Here is a 25161-nt window from a genome sequence, read left to right on the forward strand (position 1 = left end):
GAAGAAAGTCGGCACTGTAGCTATGTAGCTATTTCTCAGTCAGTAATAAAAGAATACAAACGTAAATATAAATTAATTATTTGAGTACAACATATTATACCTTCTTAAACTTTGTATGAATTTTAATTTCAGAGCAGCATCAAAAGGTCACCTTGCCCTTTAGTTGAACAGTTTGCCGACCCCTGTACTATGGCATTGTATTGAATCGTTAGCGATGGCCACTGTGAGTCATCTGAAGTACCGATGTCAGTCTCATGACGTCAATATGTTTCCTTAATATAGGAAATATTGTACAGCACAGACTATTGTTTACTGAGGTCTTGTCATAATACTTCTCAGGTGCTTGGAAAAAAATCTAAAGAGAATCTAATTTTTGGGAAAGAACATTCCAACAATTTCGAACTTGGTCCTTGATGTAAGAACGTATGTGAGTCATGGGTACGTACGTCTTATATACCCTTACAAGGAGCTCTGGTAACAGCGGAACAAGGTCTGCTAAAAACACACACACACGTATAGGTAAACGGTAGTACCAGAGCTTAGGACGACTGACATGGGATGACCACCTTAATCTCCTACATTTCACGACGCCATACATAGGGAAAATCTCTACCGTCTAATAAATCTTTCGGCAAGCAGCTACTGCGTTGGAGAACCATAAACCCAATAATCTCTACACCAAAAGTCCCCAAATGACGGTCTAAGCACCACATGCGGTGTCCAGAAACTATTTTGTTCGAAGTAACCAACCTTAATCACGTGTAAAATTTGCATTAACAATTGCATAAAATATTCACGCTTTATCTAGCGCTATCTTGAATTTTGGGAACTATTTCGGAATATTTTGAAATTCTTGGTTCATCATCGCCTAGTTTCATCATCGCATGAAAGACATCCAAACTCGCCCGGAAGAGACACCGTCAAATCGTTGTCGACAGTACAGTGCCGCGCATAACTCACCACAGCAATGTTCACAAAATGTCCCCGTTCAAATTCTTCCCGTTTTGCAGCGCATCACAAAGTGGCCATGGGTCGGGAGGTCACCACAAGGGCCATTCCTCGAATGGACGCCGGGTCAACAACCAAACCGTCACTATCGCGCAACAGTCCAACGAACAGTCGCTTCGACAACGAGCCGTGGCCCGGCTGAAGATGTTCAACTTCAACCTCAACTGGGACCTTCACATGACGCAGTGCAAACCGTGCGGGTAAGATTTCCCTTTCGCTTTCCTCCTCCCTCTGGGTGTTTGGGTGGGCCGAAATTTTCTTGCAAACTTGCAGGCAAACGAAAGCTGGCCACCTGTTTTTTTTTTTCTCGAAGCCCTTTACCTTAGAGTGGTTCTGTCTAGTTTTTGCCCGTGGCTGCAATTTCCGTAATGGGCTGACCTATTTTTTCCAACCTGACGCCTTCATGTTTTCACGAGCAAGCTTTTGTGTGTGTGTGTGACTTTTTCTTTCTCTTTTTCTTCGGGCTCGTTCTTCACTTGGACCACTCTCGCTGCCGCTCGTGTGCTCGTAGGCCTAAGAGCAGTGGCAACATTATCACTCGCAGGCTGTGCCGTAATCGGCGCGGCGAGGACAACGAACTCTACCGCTCGAACAGCTTCAAGTTCGAGCGGTTCGAACGAAAGGATCCGATGGAAACGGGAGCCAGGACAATGCTGCGAAAACAGGTATGTTGCTCCACGGTTTATTAGCTAAATACAAAGCTTGAATATTTACTTATCCGACGGGAAACTTTTAAAGCTGTCGCCTTTTTTGTATTAATTTCATAGCCCAATGGCTGATAAAGTCTAGATAGTAAGAATTGATACACTGATTTGGTTTGTGTTGGGAAGCGTAAACTTCAGAAAAAGTTTATTCTACATTGATTAAATTTATAATGCATTTCTATACGCTTTCTCCATATTTTCACTTAAAACAAAAAGAAAATTGTTGACAAATGACACTTAATTTATTACTTATATGAGGACTTCGGCTTGTATTCTATTGACAATCTGTTATAATATGAATTTATCTAAAAATAGTTAATTAAATTCAAAGTTTAAAAAAACAAATTTGAATTTATTTTTTTTAAATATCAAACATGGCCTCGTATTGCGCGGACGTGCTCTTCGGCGGAATGTTGTGCGAATTGCATACAACCAGGGCTTAATGAAATCCACAGTGCTAGCGCCATCTACATCTCAAGGTGTAAACCTTCGTTTTTCTCACACGATACATTTATTATGCTGGAATCACGATATGTTCACAAGCAACTAGTGTGCTAACCAGTTTGCTAATTTTATATCAAATATGAAGTTACTGTAAAGTGATTAATGTTTCAAGTTGGAAGTGTCTCTTATTGGTATGTTTACATATTCTGCATAATTTGATTTAGCCAGCTATTTAGACCGAGAGTTGACACTGGACCTAGAAACAAAAGATCAGAAGAAACAGGGTTGCATTTATATTATATAGTTAGAATTTACCCTTAAACTACACTCATTATCAATCCATCAACCTCCATTACAGTGAAACATCATTTCATTTCAAATCACATTCAGTTGTGAAAGGTTTGAGAATTCCCTGAGGAGTTCCAATATCTTGTCTAGATAATGAAACTCTACAACAGCCACAAACATGTTATTGCTAATTTGCTACTGACCATAGCAAAATGATGGTTTGCGTAGAAATTAGCCGACCACCAGGATGGTTGAGATCCTAAAAGCCTAACAGTTGATGTAGACGAGGTATAACGCCATTCGTTAGCAGGTCACAGTTCGTATCATATCATATTCAAGCTCGTTACAGAAGATATTGTCAGAATTCATAAGATTGCACTCGAACTGACGCGAGGTCAAATTAGGAGCGACTGGGTTTATCACTCGCGCGAATTGCTTGTACCGAGGAATCCCTGAAGGAATCCCTCGGCTCTCGGTTAATATTGAAGTGGTAGGCCTTTTCCTTATCGCAGTGGAACCTAGATTTGGAAAACTTGGACAATATTTTAATATGGCAAAGTGCTGCTGCTGTCGTGCTTTATTTTATTTTTTTGATAAATGACAACACCTTCTTTAACGCTCCACCACTAACACACACACACATTTAGGATGACTCGCCAAAAGGGCAAAAGGCTTTGGTAGTGCTTTTCTTCATCCTTCCCACGTTATTTTTGTATCGTTTTTTTTTTGTTGCAGTGGTTGTTGTTGGCAACACTTTGGGTGACGTGTAGCAGCAAGAAGCAGCTTTTCATTTACGAAAATAAACTTCGACACAATCGCTTATCGTCTTGAAGAAAATTTTCCCGAACCGCTCCCCCATTCCGTCGCTGCATCCTACGGCACAAAGCGTGATGTAAAAGGCAACGCGTAACTATTTCTCGCCATCGTTATTTTTACTCCATCCACATCCACAGCTGCTTCACCGTGTTGTTTGCACTTGCCACGCTAAAACATTGAGCAAAACTCATTTTCTTTCGTCGAAACATTGCGGAACGATATTGGGCCCGTGTATCGCCCACTTTAGTGTTTGTCTTTAACGGTTGGGAGTTTCGGAAAGGCGAAGCGAAACATTGAAGCTACCAAAGTCTTCCTTCAAGTCCGTGGAAGTACTCGCCGAAAGGACGTGAAACAAACACACACACACACACCGCTAACGTACAAAACGCAACAAAAGAATATTAGTGGATGCATTATTAATGTCGATAGCATTTTCGCGCTCGCATAGCGGAAATAGTGATTGCGTGGGCGAGCGACTAGTGTACTTCCGGTTGCGGGGAACAAATTGTGTGTTTGATCTCGTTTCGCAGTGTCCCTTTTTCCTTGTTGAGGTAAGCTGGGGTTTTTTTTCTGTTACATCAGCTTCATCTTGTAAGAAAGGGAGTTGATTGGAACGGGTGCAACGACAGTCGTTGGTGGAACACGCTGGGTTAGTGTTGGATCTCGCGTGGATCCGGTGTATCTCTCGAGAATTTACATTATTTATAGAACAATAAGCTTCAGACATCTTGAAGATGGTGGTCGTAGAAGGTGTATCAAAGAAGGCTAGTTGATGATGTTTGCAGTTCGTGTGCAGTTGATGAAAAGAAAAGGTGTAAGTTGTTTGGCTGAAGTGTCTTTCCTTCTCTGTTCGGGTGTAGCTTTTTTGCGATCTTAAAGAAAATTGTATTGAAAGAACAACGCAGCTTGTGCTTTGAGTTTGAGTGCTTTTGACAATTGAGTGTTACCGTAGTGCGCAATGTAAAGTGCATCGTGTTGAGGCATTTCTCGACGGGTTTAAAATGATTTTTGAAATAAATCCTCAAATAATTCAAATTCCATAAAAGCAAGCAACCCTCGTTGTCAAGTTCTTCACACGAGAGATGCGGTCGAAAATCCCATCCGACGTAGGTTCGTCCTGAGCGCAGTGCAGGGTGAGATTCTCCAAAATCCAGTCGGATTCCGTTCGATTCTCTCCTGTCTGATATTCAAGAGAAGCGCGGGTTTCTACATAGAGGACATGATTTTCACTCGGTCGTCTCGAGTCCTTGGTTTTGCGGATGACATCGACATCATCGGACGAATAACTGCGGTGTGCCAAGCGTAAACCCAACTGAAACGTGAAGACTTAAGGTTTGGATTGAGAATCAATGCGACTAACACAAAGTACCTGCTTGCCAGAGACTGTGATCACGATAGAGCCCATCTGGGGAGCAGAGTATCAGTTGCCGGTGACGATCTTGAGGTTGTAGAGGAGTTCTGCTACCTTGGTACGATCGTAACTTTGTATAACAATCTAAACAACGAAATCCGGAAGCGGAATCTTAGAAATTCCCAACATCCAGAAGAATCCAAAAAGACACGAAATGCAGCATGTAATGTACCCTCATACGTCCGGTATTCCTCTACAAGTCAAATGTCTTGGACGATAGGGGGCGGAGGACGCCAACACTCTCGACTTTGGAGGTATTTGTGAGCAGAGCGTGTAAAGAAGGAGAATGAACCACGAGCTAGCAAGGCTGTTTGGCGGAACAGCCATCCTGACGATGGCCAAGGCCGTAAGGATATGATGGCATCCCCTCCTAGGAAGGTCATCCTCACAGCGACCCATTCGACACGAAGCGTAGAGAAGCGCTGCGAGTTCCTTTGCTGGATCAAGTAGAGCAGAACCATGTCGAAGAGCAGCCCTGAAACGAATTTCCTGGAAACGAATTGGGGACCTGGCCATGTCAGCACAGCGTGCTTAACCTTTAGAGGGCCAAGAAGAAGAAGAAGATCAATCACAGGTCGGGTTGTCCAGCAACGGTTGAATAAAGTCAAAGAAAGCCAGATATGTCAGGCCTAGACTTCTTGTAGTTATTAAGCAGATAAAGAAATAGCAGCCAACTTCAGGAGATATTTTGGTCTATTATTGGGGGAAGGTTCCGGATGGGACTTTACAGCGGTGCTGTTGTGTGGAAGTTGGCAATGCTATCACTACACTAACGTGCCGCTCCCAAACACATGCGATAAACGAGATACAAAAGCGACTCGAACCCTTCGCGCGAACATTAAACTGCCCAACAACGTTTTAAAGTGGTGAATTATGCTGACTGTTGTTAATGTTGATTTATTTATGAACAATTAAACACAAACAGACACGTCAGAAATATTACAAACCAACCAACTCCATGTGATGCATACACGGCATACACGAATAGTAAACGTTTAGCGAAACCGTCATGTACCGCAAAGCAGAAAGAGAAAACTCTAAACTGTCTAAAACAGATTCTCCGCTGATCGGTCGGACCCGTGATCACAAAAGTTAAAATGTGAAAAACCACACACAGTGTATGGCTGGATGGCATGGGAGAAACCATTTAATATTCAAAACCAAACAACCCGTCCCGAAATGTCCGTTTTCCTTTACCCGAACGTTGGTGGTCGGTTTTGGTTTTTTTTGCTCCTGGCAGGGAATAGAGTTCGACAGCAAAACATCAAATATTCGCCTGCATAATAATTTTATTTATTTTATTTATGCTCTCAATTTCTGTCCCTCCCGACGATGTTGGATGCCCTACCCCCCCCCGGGGGTGGACCTTTTGGGTGTTATTTCCCCCTTATTTTTAACTCCGGGTGCGTTTCTTCTCCACTCGAACGGGGGAGGTTTGGGTGACTTCCGGACGGGGGTCCTTTGGTGCGAGGGATGAAATATGGAAATGTTTCATGTGTCACTTCCATTCCTGTCCCGGTCTGTGTATTGCCGCTGTTTCTGGGTTGCATGGAGTCATCTTCGCAAAGACGCATGCGACAAAGGACACCATTTGTCGATTTCGCTTGTACGGCACAGGGATAGCCTCTGGACATCTGGAGAGCAGAAATTATGTTGGGAAACGCTCGGAACAGCATGTGCATAACGTCGTGTGGTTTGTGGCTTTTTTGAGGGGAAGAGGGGATCATCATCGGGCTGATGTCTGGAAACATCATCAGCTTTTCAAAACACCGGTCGAAGATGAGGTGTGAAGCAGTGCAACTGCTGGTATGATAAGGATATTTTGAGGGAGGACTGTGAGTGTTTAGGATTGAGTGGGATGTCTATATTGCACATTAGATGATTTTTATCTCTAACGAGGGGCATAGATGTTTAGAATGTTTTTAAAACATATTTTTTACATGATCTTTAACCCCCCCACCCCCCACCCCCCTAACTAATCAAACTGTTATACAGCTGGAAGCTGAACGACGCAACAAGGCATCCTCTGGACCCATTTAAAATTCGAATGGTGCAACAGATACGTATTTGTACGCGAAAACGTTTGCTGTCTGGCGGTTTTTTTTGTGCTTTTGTTTCGCTAGCTAGGAATACCCACTCCGAAACGATGTACGACAAGATACGCTTTGGGACTACCGCAGCCTGGAGCAGAGCAGTATGAGTACTCTGCTGCAGTAAATAAACTTCTGCGTCCCTTAAGCCGTAAGTCAGCCATTGAGCCCGACCACGGATTTTTGCTTCCGATGGATGCAGCGGCCGCGTATCTACGGTGGCGCGTACGGTGGGCAACAATTTATCCGGGCCCTGTCCCACCGGCGGTCGGGTGAATTGGATTGCATCACGAATGCCGTGTTTTGCGAGTTATTTTGCGAGCTGGGGGAAAAAAACCAGAATGATCTACCCGTTGACAGTTTGGTGCAGCAAAAAGTAAACGGACAGGATTTCCGGAAGCTTTTCACCGCATCCCGGATCGGTCGGTGGGCTGTCGGATGGTACGGTCGTCTACAGTGGGTTCCAGGGTGAGCGTAACCACGACACTGCTGCGTACGTGCGTGTCTGGGAATTTCCACTCGGGCAATCGTTTAGGTATTGCGATTAGGTTTCTGTTTTCCATTTACTCATCCAGTACTGAGAGCATATGCGATACACACTTTGAGTAGACGATCAACGTTGTACGGCTTGTCATTTATTGGGGATAATATTGTATTCCATGTGGAATAGAAATGTCTTAGGCTTTTTGGATGAATCTGTTGGATACAATTTTGCTTAACATGGATATGATTTCGGATATTGGATAATATAAATCCTAGTTATAAACAATTTTTTTTTTACAATTTTAAAGATATTTTAAAATGATCTAATAATTCTAAGTTTTTGTCTACGAGTAAGCAATTTCAATTTATGTGAATTTGATTTAGATTCACGAATCTAAATGTATCATTGAACTGAATATATGAAACTGAATCTCTATTTCTAAGATTCCTTAATTCTCTAACATTAATAAGTTGCCTAAGATTTATGACCTCCAAGTATAGGCTAGTCCGTTATCAGTTGCCAAACTAGGACTCAACTACCATTCCGCTTAAGTCCTCCGATGGAGCATGATCCGCCATGACGCTCTGAGGATTCATAAATCTTTTAAGAGTCGAATTCAGATTTGAATGACTCCTCACTAAAGGTTCGTATGAATGACTCTTATTGCAATAATCATTAAGCTCAACACTTCTTCTTTATCAGCACAACAACCTCAAGCGGTCTATGGCTGCCATTTCTGGCTTTCTTGGACTTTATTTACCCGTAATTGGATAGTCAGTCCTGCGTACGAAAGATTGGTTTGGATGGGATTTTGGGCCGGTCCTGTCGTGTGGAGATCGGCGCCGCTACCAATACACCACCGTTTCGCCCCAAGCTCAACACTAGAAAAGTTAATTTTGAACGCACTGTACGTGACGTCATGTGTGTAACGCTCTTCAATACCAGCGTTACGGTAGTATAACAGTATAACACATTTTTGGTCGTTATGTTCGATTTCATTTCGCCTGTTTTTTGGTGTCTGTGTCTGCCACCGAAGAGAAGACAAATTGCTGGCAAGGCTATGGATTAATGAAATTGAAAACAAAACAACTTCTATAACATGAAAGATCAATGATGAATCAATAACATTGCTTTACCAGTAACGTTGGTAATAAAATTGCCTGGTATAAATGAGATTTTTATGTCTGCTTTGTCAGCCTGTAACGCTGACGGCATTTCCTGGCCGCCGTTTTCATTCGACGGGGTGATAAACTTCGCCGAAACCGAATCGTGGTGCAGGAAGGACAAAAACGGCAAAAGATGGAGACGAGAAAAAAAACCGTTCAAAGAAAGGTACCGCTGTCTCCGTTGTTATTCGCATAACGATTGGCTCAATTTCGGTTCGGGTCCTAATCAGCGCAATGTCGGGGCAATAGGATTAAGACTCCGGATTTTTATTGAAAATTTACATTTTTATGAGATTTTTTTTTTCTTTTCATTGGCTTTCCTTTCGTTACTGCTCAGTTCCACGCTTATCGGGATGTGCGAGGTTTGGGTGTGTGCGTGTGTGTCAAGTCATATCAAGCAACAGGATCATGGGTTTGGGGAGTTCTTCCACAGTTGAAATGATGAGTTTTGAGGTAAATGTTAATTTTCTCGCTATTTGCCATAGATCGTGAATACGATATTTACTGAGGCTGTTATTTGTACTGTCCTTTAATTGAGGCAAGCGAATTGTGGCAGAAAAAGGTTCAATCAATTTGCCAGACGTGACGAATTGTGATACGAAGCAGTGGAAGTACATAAGCAATAGGAACTTATCGAAAAAAGGGTTTTGATTGAAATTAGGCGAACTTTTCCAGCCGAATGGCAAATAGATTGACGTGGGATGGAATTTAATCTCGTTTGGTCGATTTATTGGTTCAGCAAACAAAAGAATTACAAGAAGCTGGATGGGGAACCAAATGTGTCGAAGTTTGAACAAATACCTAGGCAATATTGAAATTGTTAAAATGGCTTGTCCAAATTAAAATAGAGTGAAGTAGGTGAAATTTTTAATAACATATTAATATTTTGTTTTGCTTTGAATGTGTCACAATTGATAGAGTTACTCCAGAAAAACTCTAAACTATTTAAATAATGTTTGAATCTTTTAATAGGATATTGAAGTACATAAATTTGACTACAGACAAAAGAATGTCAATCTATAGGTTGTTTATAAAAAAAAATATTTTAAATAAAAAATTTTAAGCTAGATTTCTGCCCATAAAGGTAGTTATACACTGTTGTGGTTTGTTTAGGGAGTAAGAAATATATTTCCAATTTTAACGTTCAATATTGGTTTCACAAATATGCTACCGCATGTTTCGACAATGGATTAAAATGAAACAGATCGTATGTGTTGTTTGTTCGAGAGACGCTTGCCCTTGCTACCAAACCTGACGGATTTATTCATTACTCGTATGCTCGAATCGGGTGAGTTATACGATTCCATTCCGTTTAATTAGTGCTCCATGGGTGGGCATACGGTACCATACCTTTGGCGCGATGTCGATGACCGTCTCGCGAACAGATTCGACACTTGTCGCTACTGGCTCAAACGATTACCGTTGGGCGAACGGTTAGCCGTATTCTTAACACGAAATGTTTAGCTGGCAAATGGGTAGCCGCTCAGGTCTCAAGTATCATTTTTCTACCGAAACGTGCGAGTGCGAGGATATCGTGCCGGGTTTCTCCGTTCCTGTAGTCTGGTGGTGTTAGAAATTTAGATGTTTGTTTTTATAGAAAAACACTCCAAGCTGCTGGGACGATGATGCTGAGCCGGGATGAATGCTGTTTCAGTGCTGCACGGTCACCGAAGCTCATTGCATATTCATGCCGGGTGTTGCAGGAAATGCAGAGAATTTCCGACCATTCCGGGGGTTTCGGAAGCTAAAACGGTGAATTGTGAATGAGTTTGGGTGGGGGATGGAGTTGGTTTTGTCAGCGAATGTTTATTACGTTCGGTTGAACCGTACTTGATAGCCATTTTTTTGCTGCTGCTGCTGTTGCTTCCTATTATTGCACTGTTAAGCGATATTTTACGGTGCAGTTTTCGTTCGCCGTCGAGGGCATAATAGATCATCTGCAAGTCACCTGAAGTCTCCAATTCTTTCAGTGCAATGTGAACAGAAACGAAGTTCGAAATATATAAAAGACGCATGAACCACCGTAGATGTGTAAGGTGGATGCGTTGTCTGCATATTAATTTACACCCTAAGGCACTAGCCGTTCGATCCTTTTAGTTTTTTTGGCTAAAAATTTTATTTTTGATTGTATTTTTTCCAAAGATGCGATAGCGATGTGCATAAATTAAAACAAATCAAACGAGAAGTTAAGTTTTTTTTTTAATAAAAACTAACATCTTTTTACATTTTACTTTACTAATAATAATGTTTACTTATGTTGACGTTTACTTGTCCTGGGTAGTACAAATATCAAACGAAAGATGGCGCTATTTTGAAGTTTGTCATTTTATAGTGATTTTTTTTGTGTTTTAATGATATAACGACAGCGTGTGTCCGCTATTAGCTGAAAAATAAAATTTATATCAAACTTATTGATTTGTAAAAGTTGCCGATCGTCAATGGAAGTAAATACATACAATAAATGATTGAAGAAAAATCTATTTTATAAGGCCATTTAGGACAATTCTAAGTGTTTTAAACGTAAGACGTTTGACACTTTTGCATTTTTACTGAATTTTGTAAGCAAAAACGAAGCTTTTATGTACTTAAAATTGTTGATTATAGTAATTTGTATTTTATTTAATAACAAAAAAGTTGTTTAATTGATCGATGATACGAGTTTCAACTCGTTTAATGTAAGTGACGTACAGTCTTTTCCCAACTTACGTGAATAATACGTGTCAGAGACATACGTGTAACTCAAATTCCCTTTATAATATTGTTTATATTTAGTATTCAGTGATCGATTTCATTTTTTTATGTTATGAAGGATATTTATAATTGATACTTTTACGTTTATTACGACAATTAGAGTAAATTTTTACCAAAATTAATGTTAAAAAAATTACGTATTTTTGGGAAAATATGAAATTTGATGAATAAAAAAATTCAATTCTGCAATGATCGGGAAACGACTGTATTTGCTAGCGCTATCTAATGGTAAAACTGTAAACTAGTGGTTATCATTAAAATAATTTCAAGCGATTGATTGTACCGCAAAAGAGTAAGGTGTCACAAAATTAAAAAAAAAACATACTGAAGGTACAGACAAAGAAAATCTGACAGGGTTATACGTTTGTGCGGACGGTATCCTTCCATTCATCCATGAAGCAAAGAAGGAAGTTCTAAAGGAACCTCTACTGCCAGGAGTCAAACGTAGAAACAACATTGAAACACACACACACACACACACACATACACACCTAGCCGATATTAACCGAAAATGCAATCACAAAGGCAAGACGCAAGTCTCAGGAGCATAAGTAAGCCGCTGTGACATCAAATTGGATTCAACAGCGAAGGTTGTGCACCTTTTGCCACGTACGCCTTTAGGGCAGAACTTGCTCAACCAAGAACAAAAAATTCCGTGTGGTTGGATTGTATTGAAAAAGTTTCCTTCTTGATTCCATTTCACATTTCCTGCTGTGTTGCAATCTCGCTGCGAATCATCTATCAGGTGGAGAATATTCGCGTAAAAATAGTAGATGTAGAGAGAGAGGTGCCTTTTTTTCGTCATTTTACGATGCAACTTTGTTCCCGGCGAAGATGGCGGAAGCGAAAGCGCTCCCGAAGATCGAACGGTGTGGAAAAGTTTTCTAGTTTCCAATATGAATAATGCATCCTTTTGTTGCCAGACCACACCGGGGGTGAACCGCTTTCTAATCTGCGCGTAAAAGACAGTTGGCCACAAATCACGGGAGATGGTCAATTGAAGTGGAAAGTTTGAGCAATTGATTCTTTGCCCGGACGGTCCTGCCATCGGTGGTTGGAACATGTGTTATTTGTAGATGCACCGTATGCGTGCTAATGCCCATCGGGGAGTTTATTTCATACCCTTAAAACAATCGTTTACCGAGCAAACTTAACCTCATTGGTACCGAAATTGTGAAACTGGGCGGGCAGTCGTTTTCGGTGGGTTTCCTTCAAAGGAGGGAAAACTCTTTCTCGCAATATTCGCTAATGGAAAAGTAAGTCCCTGCAACAAGACTACCATAAATCATGCCAGCTTGCGTGCGTTGGTGTGCGGCTCTATTCCCGACGTCTTGGCAGGAACTTAGCTCTAGGTGCTTGGTGAAGCGGTGTGGCCGTTTGAGCCCTTCACCTCTAACCCCCGGTGGCGTTTTCACCACCCCCACCCAGCCACGTCACCAGGACACGCCGGCAGTGTCCATAATAAATCCATCAGGCGAGCTTTTCCCAGATCATTACTCTCTTAACCGGTGGCCACTTGTACACGTACGATGTTGAGTTATATGCTTTGTCCGACGACTTGTCAGGCACAACGGTGCACCCGTGTGCGGAACCGCAAAGGCCCCAAACCACGTCGGTTAGTTCTGCCGCTCAATGGGAGTTTTGTAATTTCTTTCCCACGAGCTCTGCTGCGAGTGAGTTTTAGTACTTTGTTTTGTAATTTTTTTTTGGGTGCCTTTGGCTCACTACCTCCGAGTGCCACCAGTCGCGGGGGTGCTAAGCAATTGAACTTTCATTCCGTTCCGATCGGGGAAAAATCGGGCACGGGGAACATTCTCACCGCCACCCCCCCCCAAAAGCTCTCAACCGATGCCAAGTGTCGGATGCGAAACCGGCGGTAATTGATATGGATGTATCACGCAAATGTGATTACTTTGTTCCTGGTCCTGTCCTGAAGGTGAGCGTACCTTCGCGCTGGTCGGTTATAAATTAAGCTTCCCTTGCCTGGGTGAGTGAAAAGCTAGCCAACGCAACCAACTATTGGTTGGCCGATCGAGCATAGGTCCTGTGAAGTCCAATTTAAATTGTCAGTAAACGTGTGGTTTTCAGATTGGGTCAGTGCGATAGGACTGCGGTAGTCTATTTTGCGTCGGAATTTAGGCAACGGTATCATTTGCTTCGACTGGAAGATCGTTTTTGACAAGAAAAATTGCCTTCTGGTGCTAACTGTAAGTTGATTTACTAACTAATCGTTAGGTGCCAAATTGTGCGGAAAATGGAGTTTGGATTAGAGTGCTTTTGAAGTATAAATTTGTTTGTTTATGGTAACCATATTATTGTTTTATTAATATTATTCAGAAAAGATTGGTTTTATTGCAAATTGCCTTAACTATTATATTTTTTTAAACTGTCATATTTACTGCATTTCAATGCTATAAAGATACTCTGAAGTTATGTTGTCTGGATCTTTGAAGCTCTAATAAACAATATTTTAAAAGTGACCTTCAGAAATTGCCAATATTTAAGACTTTATATCAAATGAAAAATGTGTCGCTCACAGAACTAGTTAATGAATAAAACAATGGTTGAGTAGAATGTTTATTAAATGTAATTATAAATAATAAAATATAATATAATATAATAAATTCTACGAATTCAACATAATAACTTTTGTCCCATCAACATCAGCCTGATTTACAGTCATAATTGTAAGAATTTGGATTCAGGCCTTTAGATTCCTGAACTTTTAAATCATTCCTGAACTTTTAAAGATGGAATTTGATGGTCAACTTCAAGATTATGAACATTTTGCATGTTAAAAGAATATTTTCATCCTTACCTTCCATTCCATCCTGAAATAACAGTTCATAGTGCAGCTCTAATATGGTTTGTGTTATGGATATTTCAGTAATCGCATAAGTGAAATTCCACTTTGACGGAAATGCTTACTGATAACTTATTAATACCTGACGTCTCCTTATGTTGGACATCCGCGATAAAGTTATTCATACAACGAACCACAATTTTGGGTTACCAAGAAATTTTTTTTTATCGACACAACAACCTCAAGAAGTCTAGACCTGCTATTATTTGGCTTTATATATCCGTAGCTGGATAGTCAGTCCTGCGTAAGAAAGATTGGTTTGGATGAGATTTTTGTCCGGTCCGTTCGTGTGAAGACCGGCGCCGCTACCATCATGCCACCGCCCCCAAAAAAGTAAAAATTGAAGAATAAATCTTTGTTCCAAATCGAAATATTATATTTCCGTCTACCTTAGAAGATCTTCGTGTATAAGCTCCCAATTATATTCCAACTAATCGTAGACACCCTAGTCTAGACTGAGCTATGTAATATACTAATGGCTAACTGCAGAGATTGCTACTAACTTACTTAATTATCAGACGCTAAATCCGTTTCGCGGTCTTGACCTGCTGCAGGAGTTCACTAAACCGATCACGGTTTCGACAACCTCTAGAGGTCTAGGCCTGCCATTTCTGGCCTTGTGTGACCTTATTTACCCATAGCTGACGCATCAACGCCATCACTCTTTCTCGATTTGGGCCTATTTGTTCGCCTATCTGTTCATGTGGACGATCTAAAAGGACTTTACGGGCTGGTTCGTCCGGTGTTATTCTCATGACGTGACCAGCCCACCGGAACCTGACGAGTCTAATCCGTACAACAGTATGTTCGCCGTACAGTTCATATAGTTCGTCATTGTAGCGACTCCTCATTAAAGCTTCCAATCGTAAAAATTATTCGGCGAGTTAAGAGAGTTTCGTCAGTTTTGGACAAGATTCATGCCTCAGAGGCGTACATGAATACTGGAACTATACGAATATAAGTTCTTTGCAGTTCTAGGTATTAATCCTACATCAATAGCTATGTTAGGCATAAAAGAAGTCATGCACTTGTCCATTTTGTTGGAAAAAAGTATTCAGCTCAGATGTTCAGGATGTATGTGGCATAACTTTCAAGTATGCGTTAGTTTTAAATTGCTCCAAATATATTAAGTAAAGGGGATGAGAACGAAATTTGGAGTTCTATTTTTCTAATGGAGTGGTGAATAATGATGTGTTACATCTGCTGTCTTGAACACAGTGCATATTTCACGTATACAAACCTTTGATGCTAAGATGATGACACCAGATAAAGCTACTTACAGCAACAATGTTTCCGACGGTCACATCATAAATCGTGTGCAGAAACGGTGCGGACTTTGATACGATTTCCGCAAACAGATTGACGTGCTGGATGCAACAGTATGGTTAGGTCGTACTATCATTGTTGATCGTCGCTGGTGGTTTTGAAGTGAAATATTTAGCGCCATTATTTAAGATGATAAAAACTGTGCCTCGGATTGATACATTGCATTTGCGTCGCATTGTGATTGAGTGTGTGGCGTTGATATCGCCTGAGCCGCCCATCGCCGAGAGTCAATTAAATTAATTAACCTCGGTATGGTCGTGTGGAACTCTGTTCCGTGCTTTGAAGGTATCTTCCGAGCGTGATCTCCGGAGCGGTCTACAACATCGCTTTTGTATCAACCCAAACAATTCCAACCGCTTTGTTTCTCGCACCTTGCGTTTGATGTATTCGAGTGCTGGCGGATTTTATCACTCATCAGTGCCACCATTATTATCGCGGCACAATCGCGCCCCGAGTATCACCACCGAAGAAGTAATGACGAACAAAGTGAGGGACCAGTGCCTTTCGCCGCGCCGCATCAATCTCCCGGCGGACTGCTTGAAGGAGAATGCAACCGGCAGCAGCATCGGCAAAAAAAAAAACGCACCACTATTGTCAACGAAGTGGGCGAAGTACGAATTGCCACAGTGCTTCAGAAGAAGCCAATCTTATCGGTCCAAATCCAACTCCGACCGGCTGGACGGGAGCGAGTGCGCGCGCGCGCCCCCGAACGCTTGGGATTAGCGTGCAGGGTCGTAAATTTTTTTCACAACATAAATTATGATAATTATGGGCCGTGCTTTGATTTATCGCCCCGCGGGAGCTAGGTGACTGATTTGTATTTGTCTTGCGTCTGTGGTCGTGCGGTGCGCTCGCTCTGGCCGCTCGCTTCGGCACGCGTTGGCTGCGTTTTTAGGAAGTGCATAAAGAAGCGCTTCGACAGTTCGCGCACCGGCTGGCTTGCTGTCGGTTGGTGTCCGTGTGTCTGCTTGGGGTCATCATAACGCACTGAAGCGACACAGTAGCTATGACAACAATTCTCCATGCAAAAACCTCTGTTGCCAAGAGGTCGAAAGGGCATGCTTTTGGAAGGGAAGCTTCGGGTGTTTGCATAATGCATCTGATGCGGGTTTTTTTTTCCTGATGCGACCAGTGAGTAGTAGCGTGAGCGTGAAAAGTAGGCAACACGCCGCCCATCGGCGAGGTAAAGGGCCACCGTTCCCTGCTTTTTATGCCCCGGGCCGGGCCGGCACAAAAGCTCATTACCGTGATGTAGTAGCGTTTGGATTTTGCAAGAAGATTTGTGACAGGCCACTGTGTGTGCCACTTTTCGCGAAAAAACAACCAACCAATAGCTGGGGGTTTTGGGGGGAGTTTTGGTTTCTGGTGGAAATGCGACACCGCACGGATCGCATAGTACAGTGCAAAAAGTGTGACGAATGTCAGGGTCATGGTCTTGGCTTTTGGTTACTTTCATGACTCCGATCCGACGATCCGTTAGTAGCGCAGGTGAAGGTAAGGTCCCGCCAGAAGTGCATACACCTACACGAGTACGCGTGCGAACTGGAGATAGTATCAATGTCCAACTAATCGAAAGAAAGGAGGAGTTCTTGAGTTGACCAACTTCAACTCGTTGTGATACAATTCCTTGACAAGGTCGTCCAAGTGCGGGACCCTCAAGACCTTACCATTTCGGAACCTATTCGTCAAAGTAGGACAGTTAGAACCAGACCCGGAGGGTGGTGGAAGAGTTTCGCCTGTCTGAGGGTGTGTTAGCACTCTGGTTTATTAGCGTGTTTCGTTTTGTGGGCGCAAATAAATACTGAAATCGATAAAAGTACTCCCTAGTAGCGCGGCCCTAGTAAGTGTAGCCGGTGTTGGGGTTGAAACCCTGTTGCCGCTTGTTCGGTGGCAGATATTGGTTTGCCGGTGCCGAGGGATAGCCTTGGATGGCGTTCGGGGAGCTCGAATGGAACTGGGGCGCCTGCTGCTGGTTGTACTGTGGTTGCTGCGGTTGCTGATACTGGGGCTGGGGCTGCTGATACTGGGGCTGCGGTTGCTGCTGCTGCTGCTGGGGCTGAGGATAGTACGAACCCTGCTGGGGTCCTCCCTGCTGCGGTGCTCCGTACTGACGGTTTGGCGTTTGGGGTTCCTGGTACGCGGGGTTCTGCGGTCTTGCGGCGGCTTCGGCATGAAGACGGGCATGCAGGTCGTAAGCTCTGTTTTGTAAGTTGGAACACAAATGTCCGTAAGAGTCGCGGAAAAGGGAACGTGCACCAGCGTATACTTACTCTTGCAGTGCTGGTGGCAGTGGTGGTGGGGTTGGCAGATGATCTCCGACGGGCTGGAATCCGTTGGCGTCCGCCTTGTACTGTACGCTGTAGAGCTGACCGTCGGGAGCGGTGTAGGAGTAACCGCCCGAGACAACCTGTTCCGATTTCTCTGGGCCAAGATTACGCAGGAATCCTTCCTCCTGATGCTGAATACCATTACCAGTGGCGTAACTATAAAGCAAATGTAACCATTGGATGTATATTATTCACAGAGCAGAGAGTTTATAACAGTAGACATCTAACATCTCCAACATATTTCAGCAGAGTCAATGATTGAAACGATGAAATAAAGTCCATGGAAACTTAATAGTTTTATAAATAATTTTATAAATAATAAATAATAAATTAAAATACGAAAAATAGTTGGTAATCAAAACAGTTGTTTGAATGAAAATGTATGACAGTCTCCTAAGGATCTTCTCTCTTAATGGGCTCTTCAGTATTTCGGTTAATTTGAATGACCTAGTTGGTCATGCTTCAGGTTTAAGTTTAAATCACTTAAAATATTCAATAACACGATCGTCCCTTAAGGCATTTAGTTTGACATCTTCAATATCATCTCCATACGAATTCAATACATACTTCCACATAAGAATTGAGGACTCTCGGAATAATATTCGATCGTTTGAACTACCTAGTTAATTTTGAATTTGAAAGCTTTACCAACTCTTTTAGTGGTAACAACAATCAAGTCTACTATGAAGTAGTTTTTCAAAGTTAAAAATGTCTTTAAAATATTCACTTCTCATGGTAGAACCTTCACGGAGCATAAATTGGCTTAACAAACTCTGTTAGAGTTCCATTAAAAAGAGCATTCATTACGTTATGTTTTAAACCCTTCTTATCGTGCGGTATAGGTTGCAGTCGTAACATTATTTCCTGGAGCCATTTCGCATCACAGCTGTCCACGTATCAACACGACCTGGATGGTGCTGGAAGATTGGCTCACACTGTACGTGATCGTATTTTTATACGATTTTTTATTCATCACAAATCACTAATTGCACCAGCTATTGGCAATCCATTCCACATCCGTAGCACGTTGATCCAAGTACCGCCTGACATTGTGAAACACTTAAACCGATAGCGCACTGTGTAACACCGTACCAACTTCTAGTGTAACACGTTGTACACACTGGAATCATGAGCGATGAGCTCATGAGGTGATTAATTAGTCATAATCAGTAGATACTCGTGCTGATAAGTCTTAACCCTTTAACCTGCCGATCGATCAGCGATAGGAACTCCATCCATAACACACACACACACACACACACACACACACACACACACACACGTAGTCGGGTAAGCACTGAGCACGTCCATGCAATACTCACTCGAATCGATAGCTGCCATCGCCGTTGTTGATGTTTTCGTAGCGCAGTATCGGGATGGGGGTGGTTTGCTGGAAGTTGCCCTGGAAGCTTCCGCCTGCTGGTCCACTCGGTTGGAGCGCGTTACTTGAGCCCCCGTACGAAGCTCCCGACGGTTGCGGGTTGTACGCGTTAAAGCCCGGCTGTCCCTGCCTTAGGGGAGCTACCGATGGGTAGCCACCCTGGGATCCTTGGGGACCGCCAGCCGTGGGCGGAAGGTATTGGTTGGCGGGCGCACCAAACTGACCATCGCGCCGTGGTGCACTGAGCAGGTTTCCGTCACCGGCACCGCCCTGGTAGGACGCGACTGGTGCCGGAGCACCGTAGAGATTATCGAGTCGGGCAGCGTTCGCCAACCCCAGGAACGCACAGAGCAGGACCTGCGCAACGGAGGTGGAGAAATTGTTAGAATTGCTGGAATTTCTGGGGGGTTTTGATATGTTTCCCGACGCGCCGACGAGACATTACCGTCTTGTGCACCATAATTAGAGCGGTGGAGGTTCGAGAATACCACAAGAAGGTGTAGTGAGCAGTGTTTCTGTTGCACCTGTCTTGCTGCGGAGTGCGGGAGAAGCTTCAAGCTTCGTGGAATGGTCGAACTGAACTAATGCTGTAGAAGATGAGTTGCGGTTTTATATAAGCACAAGCATCGCGCGTCATCGATTCTAACACCCGGATGGTGGTGATGTACACGGTGACGATGGTACTGCGGACGATGATGATGATGATGATGGTGCCGGTGTTCGGCCGGTTTGGTAGAAGGCAGCGGCTGCTCGGTTCGAGTGCCGTCGTACGCGCCGTGTCGTGTTGCCATTGCCAATGTTGAAGACTCCCCCGTCATAATCGAATGGCCCAAAACCGCCACAGTGCCGTGCGTCGTCGCCACCGCTCGGGGCCGGTTCGGGTGACGCGAAGGTGAAGAGCCCAGCATGGAGATGAACGCGTTCTACCGAGCCCCACCGCCAGTCGGTGTCCGTGCGTTCGTGTGTCTTCTGCGTGGTGGTGGTGCACAACCCCCACACCGCTAACAATGGCAGGTTGATTCTCAAGACGTCATTATCGATTGTGTTGGATCGGTGGCCCACTCGGTAGGATCTGGTACGGCCACCGACGATCGTTCGCGTAGTGATCGTTCCGGTTGAGCGTCGTCCGTGGTAATCGGTCCGACCGGAGGACCGGAGCGGTATTGTGCGGCAGCTGGCGGCTAGAAATTTAGTTCGATCACCAAACCACCGGAACCCCTTTTGTGCCGTCGCACCAGCCAAAAGCATTCGCTGCGTGCGATTTTAGCCCTGTTTGCGTACGCGGGATGGCAGCGCCCGATGCGAGTACATTCACTTTTGCCGAAGATGATACCGGACCGCGTTCAATTTCATGTCACTTTTTTTTGTTGCTGTTGTTTTGTGTGTGTGTGTGTGTGTGATTGAACCGCTCCGGCTGTGAAACTGCGCCCTTGCGGAATTAGGTTTTTGTTTTGCGGCCGAGCCGAGCTGTTTCGTTCGTTCAATTCGATCCGCCTTTCGAGATGGGTCTCTTTGGGGAGAGTGTGGGACCATGCCCGAGGAGGAGTGGGCAGTGTGGTGAAATTAAGTGAAAAAATTACCTGATCAAATAAAGCAGGTGAATCTGTGCGTCGATCGGATGGGATTTGGTCTTGGGCAATAGGGGCACTGGCGCACCCCCTGGGGAAGTGGTAACGTTTTTGAGGTTATTGATTCCATTAGTGGACGCGGTGAAGGTTTGCTGAAGCTCGCAGTTTTGCAAACGTAATATTCCCAAAAAGTACTAATCGATGAGGTCGTATGGTTTTTTTTCTTCGTGAAGCACGTCTGTGTACTTAAAGTGGGCTTTATTGTAAAAGGATATAACGTCCTGAGGCATTTTATTGCTTTTCAGTCTCATTATCTTCGTATTATCGCAATTGTTCATGAAACACTTTCACTCCTCGGTAGGTGAATGTCAAGGCCAATGCTGATGTATACCTGCTGATTTGACATAATCAGTGGTATTTGTAGTTCAATGTTACACTTTTTTTTTGTTCCCTATGTTGGAGGTCTACTGTCTGGGAACTAAAGAGGGAATGAACAGAGTAATTAATTGCTTCTTTTCCTGTAACATAATAGAAGCTAATCAGTTTTGCATTTTTTGTACAATTGTTATGTTTGTTCCTGACTATAACTTAGTTTTTAAACACGATCCATATTGAAACGTGTAAATTTTTTAATTTAACTTGATAATTGGCTTAATGTTTTATCTTTCTTTATGGAATTATGGAAAATAGTGTTTATATTCAAATTCATAAAATAGATATATTTTTTGAAGCGTTTGCCCTTTTATTTTGGTGTAAGAGCCGTGTAGATTAAGAGAGCTTCATACTTAAGGTTCTATTATGGTGTAAATAAATATCAAACAATAGCTCCATTTTGTACGGAAGATGTTTCGTTTTCCATGAGATTTCTTAATGATATTTCTTCATTTCGATGTCATTTTCTTACATTTATCATATTAAGTATTTAATATTATTTTTACTGATTTCATAGATTTTAAAAATTAATATATTATATTTGTATGCTAAAACCACAATTTTTTAAATGTGCACATGATAAGTTACAAAATTGTGCAATTGTTTTGTTTTGTGTTTGATTTATTCAGAATTGTGTAAAATAATATTTTCATCAATTTTTATTTCATACTGCTCGATTATATTTCACTGAGCTGATTTGTATTACTCCGAAAAAACACGGAAATCACGTTTATACTTGTAAGTTACAAAGTGGATTTCCTTCTCTGCCCCTAATTTTTTCAGCCAAGCCATTTCGAATTTTTGAAAGAATTCATTATAATAAATTAAAAATAAATTCCATTTGAATTTTCTTCATTTTTATACTCATTTTTTATTTACATTTTTAAGCCTTATTTTTTGGTTAAATTTGTCGATACTAATCACTTTTTAATATATTTGTTCGTTATTGTTATTTTGTCTTCGGTTTTAGTTTTGTTTATAATAATTTATAACAATTTTATAAATAATAATTTTAATAATTTTATTAATAATAATTTTTATAGTGGCTTTCTTTATTTTACTTATTAAACGTAATTTGATGTTTTCCTTTTATTGTTCTAATAAAATGGGAAATCAAATTATCCATCATGTTCAAAACACTGGAATGGAAAAGAAGGAAACATTAGGACGCGTTACCTATAAATACGATCAATTGTATAAATTTCAAATAAACAACTAATCGAACTGTCATGTAAAGTACAATTTTAAATTTGTAACCGACAGGAATAAATGCAGCACAACAGTTTCCCTTAACGAGGTATCAATTGCCAAACTGTTGCTTCTGTATCGCGTTCCGCGCCGAATGCGGGCATAAAGTAAATCAAAGCCCGGTTAGTGTGAATAAATTTCCATTCGCTACGGGTTGCTACGAACGAATCAAACGTTGTAACCTTTCGATGCCGGGCAAAGGTGTGCAGAGCGATGTTGCACCCGGGACCGATAGTGGTCATAAATTCGACTGCTTTTTTCCCAACCCGATCGGGAAAGACAACGCCCGGCCGGATGCAAGGATTCCATTGATACACTCCACGAAATCGGGATGCTGTTGTTTTGCGTGTTTGGCGTTTGGTCCCGATGCTGGAGCGTGGTGAAAATCCGCACAACATATTGCACATCGGTCCGGGGCCGGCTTCTGGTTCCGCGCCGGGTGGAAAACAAATTCCGCCCAACAGCAGACGTGATCCTTCGCCAAGTATCGAATGGCCGATAAATATTTATAAAATCGTAACCGTTCGCGTGGAGCGGGAATATTTTAAACTTATTTCGTGGCATTTTCTTTTAAGCGGTTCAGCGGTGTCCGTGTGTTTGCGGTGGCCGACAACCATTCCAAGATCGGCGTACGGATGAGAATTTACAAACCATCGGCACACCTGCAGCACCGGGCGGTACCATCCGAAAATGCGGTGTGAATACTTTGCACAGTTTTTCCACACCCATTTTGCCATATTTTTGTTTGTGTGCGTGTGTGTGCGAGGAAGGAAAATCGTGAGCGTGTACGATATAATACAGGGAAATTTATGGCACAACGCCCTGCAAAGAATCGTCTTAGAACGAATTGTGTTTGGCGCGCAGCGCAGAGACGGGACACAATCCGTAGTGGATCCGTTTTTCCCTCCCGGTGGATCAACAGCACCGGTGAACATGTGGCTCGTACAGAAATTGTTTCTTCTGCTCGTTGTCTGTGCCCATCGCCGTCCTATTCCGGACGGTGCGTTAGTCGCGGGGGAAAATCACTCGACGAGTGAAACGTCGGGATAAAATTCGTGATGAAGAAAGTAATAATTTATGTATGAGTTATGAATTCATAAAGCACACAAGTGCTTTAGCAAGAGGCAGAAGTGAAGTGTAATCGTGAAGGTGAATGTCTCGTGAGGAGGAGGAATTCAGTCTGGCGAGAACTTCAAGATCAGCTCGCAAAAACGTAAAACACGGTCGGTTGAATTATAACAATATTCCCTCCTGGAATCGATTTGCTGAGACTTTATCATTCGAAGCGGTCAGTGTGAGGTGATATCAATATCACAGCGAACGCTCTCGATTCGCAAAGACCTGCTATTGCCAGTTAGGTTCTGAACGGCACCTCAAGCAGAAGGAAATGTGTTCATGAAGTTCTAATCGCAAAACAAATTGAAATCTGTTTGTTGCTACACGAGAAAACATCTGCGAGCGTGGGGAGTCTGTATTCTAGCCATCAATAATCTACCGGACGCACGACGCGCTGGTGATCGGTTTTTATAGATTGTGCGCGCGTAAGATTAATGTCTCCAGGGTTCTATTTCTGGACCGGCACCCGACGGTTAACTGGTGTTTGAGGTTTTGCGTGTTTTTTTGTTCCTTGCGTGTGGACATTTTATGGGACGGTGGTGAGCAGTTGCAGCTGTCGGTAAGTAGTTTAATCATTACCTCCGGGGGATCGTCGTAAAGCGATACACCGATCCGTCACTGCCACTAGAGTGACGCTAGGAACCACCCCCCTGCCTACACCGTACAATGTAATGGAATTCCATTCACTGCCCGTCCAGTGTTGCCGATATCATCGGATGATTGAGGTTTATCCGAAAAATAAATTTTTGCCGTTGACATTTTGCGACGTGGCGTGGAGTTTTAGTGGACATTCTATAAATAAAATCGATCTTGGATTACTGTTTTGCCGTGCGGACTTTCAAACGTAACCTTAGGCATATGGCGTATGTGAGCGGTAGGATCGGCACTAAAACCCGCTTCACCTTTCGCGAGGCGAGTAATTATAATTTACCGGGCCTGGTGCACGCCATCCTGCGATCTAGATCGAGAAGGATGATGATGCCAATGATGCACATTTGATGGGTACGCCAGCGGACGATTAAAACATACCAGAGTGCATTACGGTTTTGGAAGGCGCTTCTCGATAGTGAGCTCGTGTTTCCGACGGGCTCATCAGGCTGGTGGGAAAAGGCAACAACATTCACCATGCGCGATTGAAACGCACCGGTCGGATGCTGGGAATGTACATCCCCCCTCCCCCGTTTGCAACTATCACCCGAAGCGGATGAAAAAGTGCGTCGCATCTAGATCGGAGAACTGTACTGATCCGTTTGAAGCGGTGCAAAATGTCAAGGCCGTGCCGAATAATCGGTGTGCGCAACGCATTGCCTTGAAAGTGCGCATCCCCAATATGCAAATGGTAAGCAAAAGTCGTCTCCCAAAGGCCCGTACTAAGAGGGGGGAGGGGGGGAAGCACCCCAAGGAGGTAAAAGGGAATCCATTTTTTGTGTGTGCTGTCCACCCATTGCCTGCACTCTGGCGTGCGATGCGTTTATCATATGAAAAGCAACTTTCAATGCGCGTGGGCCTTCACAAAAGCGATGACTGATCTGCATCGATCAGTCACAATCGTCACGAAACCCACCGGTGGATGGCACTGGCGGGTGGTGCTAGATGGTGCCTGAAGTATCATTGGTCGAGTGCACTCGGTGGGCTGAAAGTGTGTTACGGCTGTGTGGCATGCGTCGGCGAATTTGCGGTGTGCCGTGTTTTGGCTAATTTGAAGGCTTTCTGAAACCACTTGCAGGATGGGCTATGT

The 25161-nt window shown here is 43.1% G+C and overlaps 2 protein-coding genes across 2 annotated transcripts in view; one reads left to right on the plus strand and one right to left on the minus strand.

The window, feature by feature from the left end:
• LOC128708809 (uncharacterized) overlaps window positions 1-25161 on the plus strand; it is a 105394-nt gene that overhangs the window by 1824 nt on the left and 78409 nt on the right. The window contains exons 2-3 of the mRNA XM_053803790.1: window positions 1011-1208; window positions 1520-1673. Of these exons, the coding sequence (XP_053659765.1) occupies window positions 1011-1208; window positions 1520-1673 (352 nt within the window). The remainder of the gene's footprint in view (window positions 1-1010; window positions 1209-1519; window positions 1674-25161) is intronic.
• On the minus strand, window positions 17189-19519 carry LOC128708810 (pupal cuticle protein 36a-like). Its single transcript, XM_053803791.1, has 4 exons — window positions 19505-19519; window positions 19001-19416; window positions 17622-17834; window positions 17189-17549 (listed from the first exon to the last, which is right to left on the minus strand). The coding sequence occupies exons 1-4, from the start codon at window positions 19517-19519 to the stop codon at window positions 17189-17191; spliced, it is 1005 nt and encodes a 334-aa protein (XP_053659766.1).

This window comes from Anopheles marshallii, chromosome 2 (assembly GCF_943734725.1).
Source record: "Anopheles marshallii chromosome 2, idAnoMarsDA_429_01, whole genome shotgun sequence".
In the NCBI taxonomy this organism is placed as follows: Eukaryota; Metazoa; Arthropoda; class Insecta; order Diptera; family Culicidae; genus Anopheles; species Anopheles marshallii.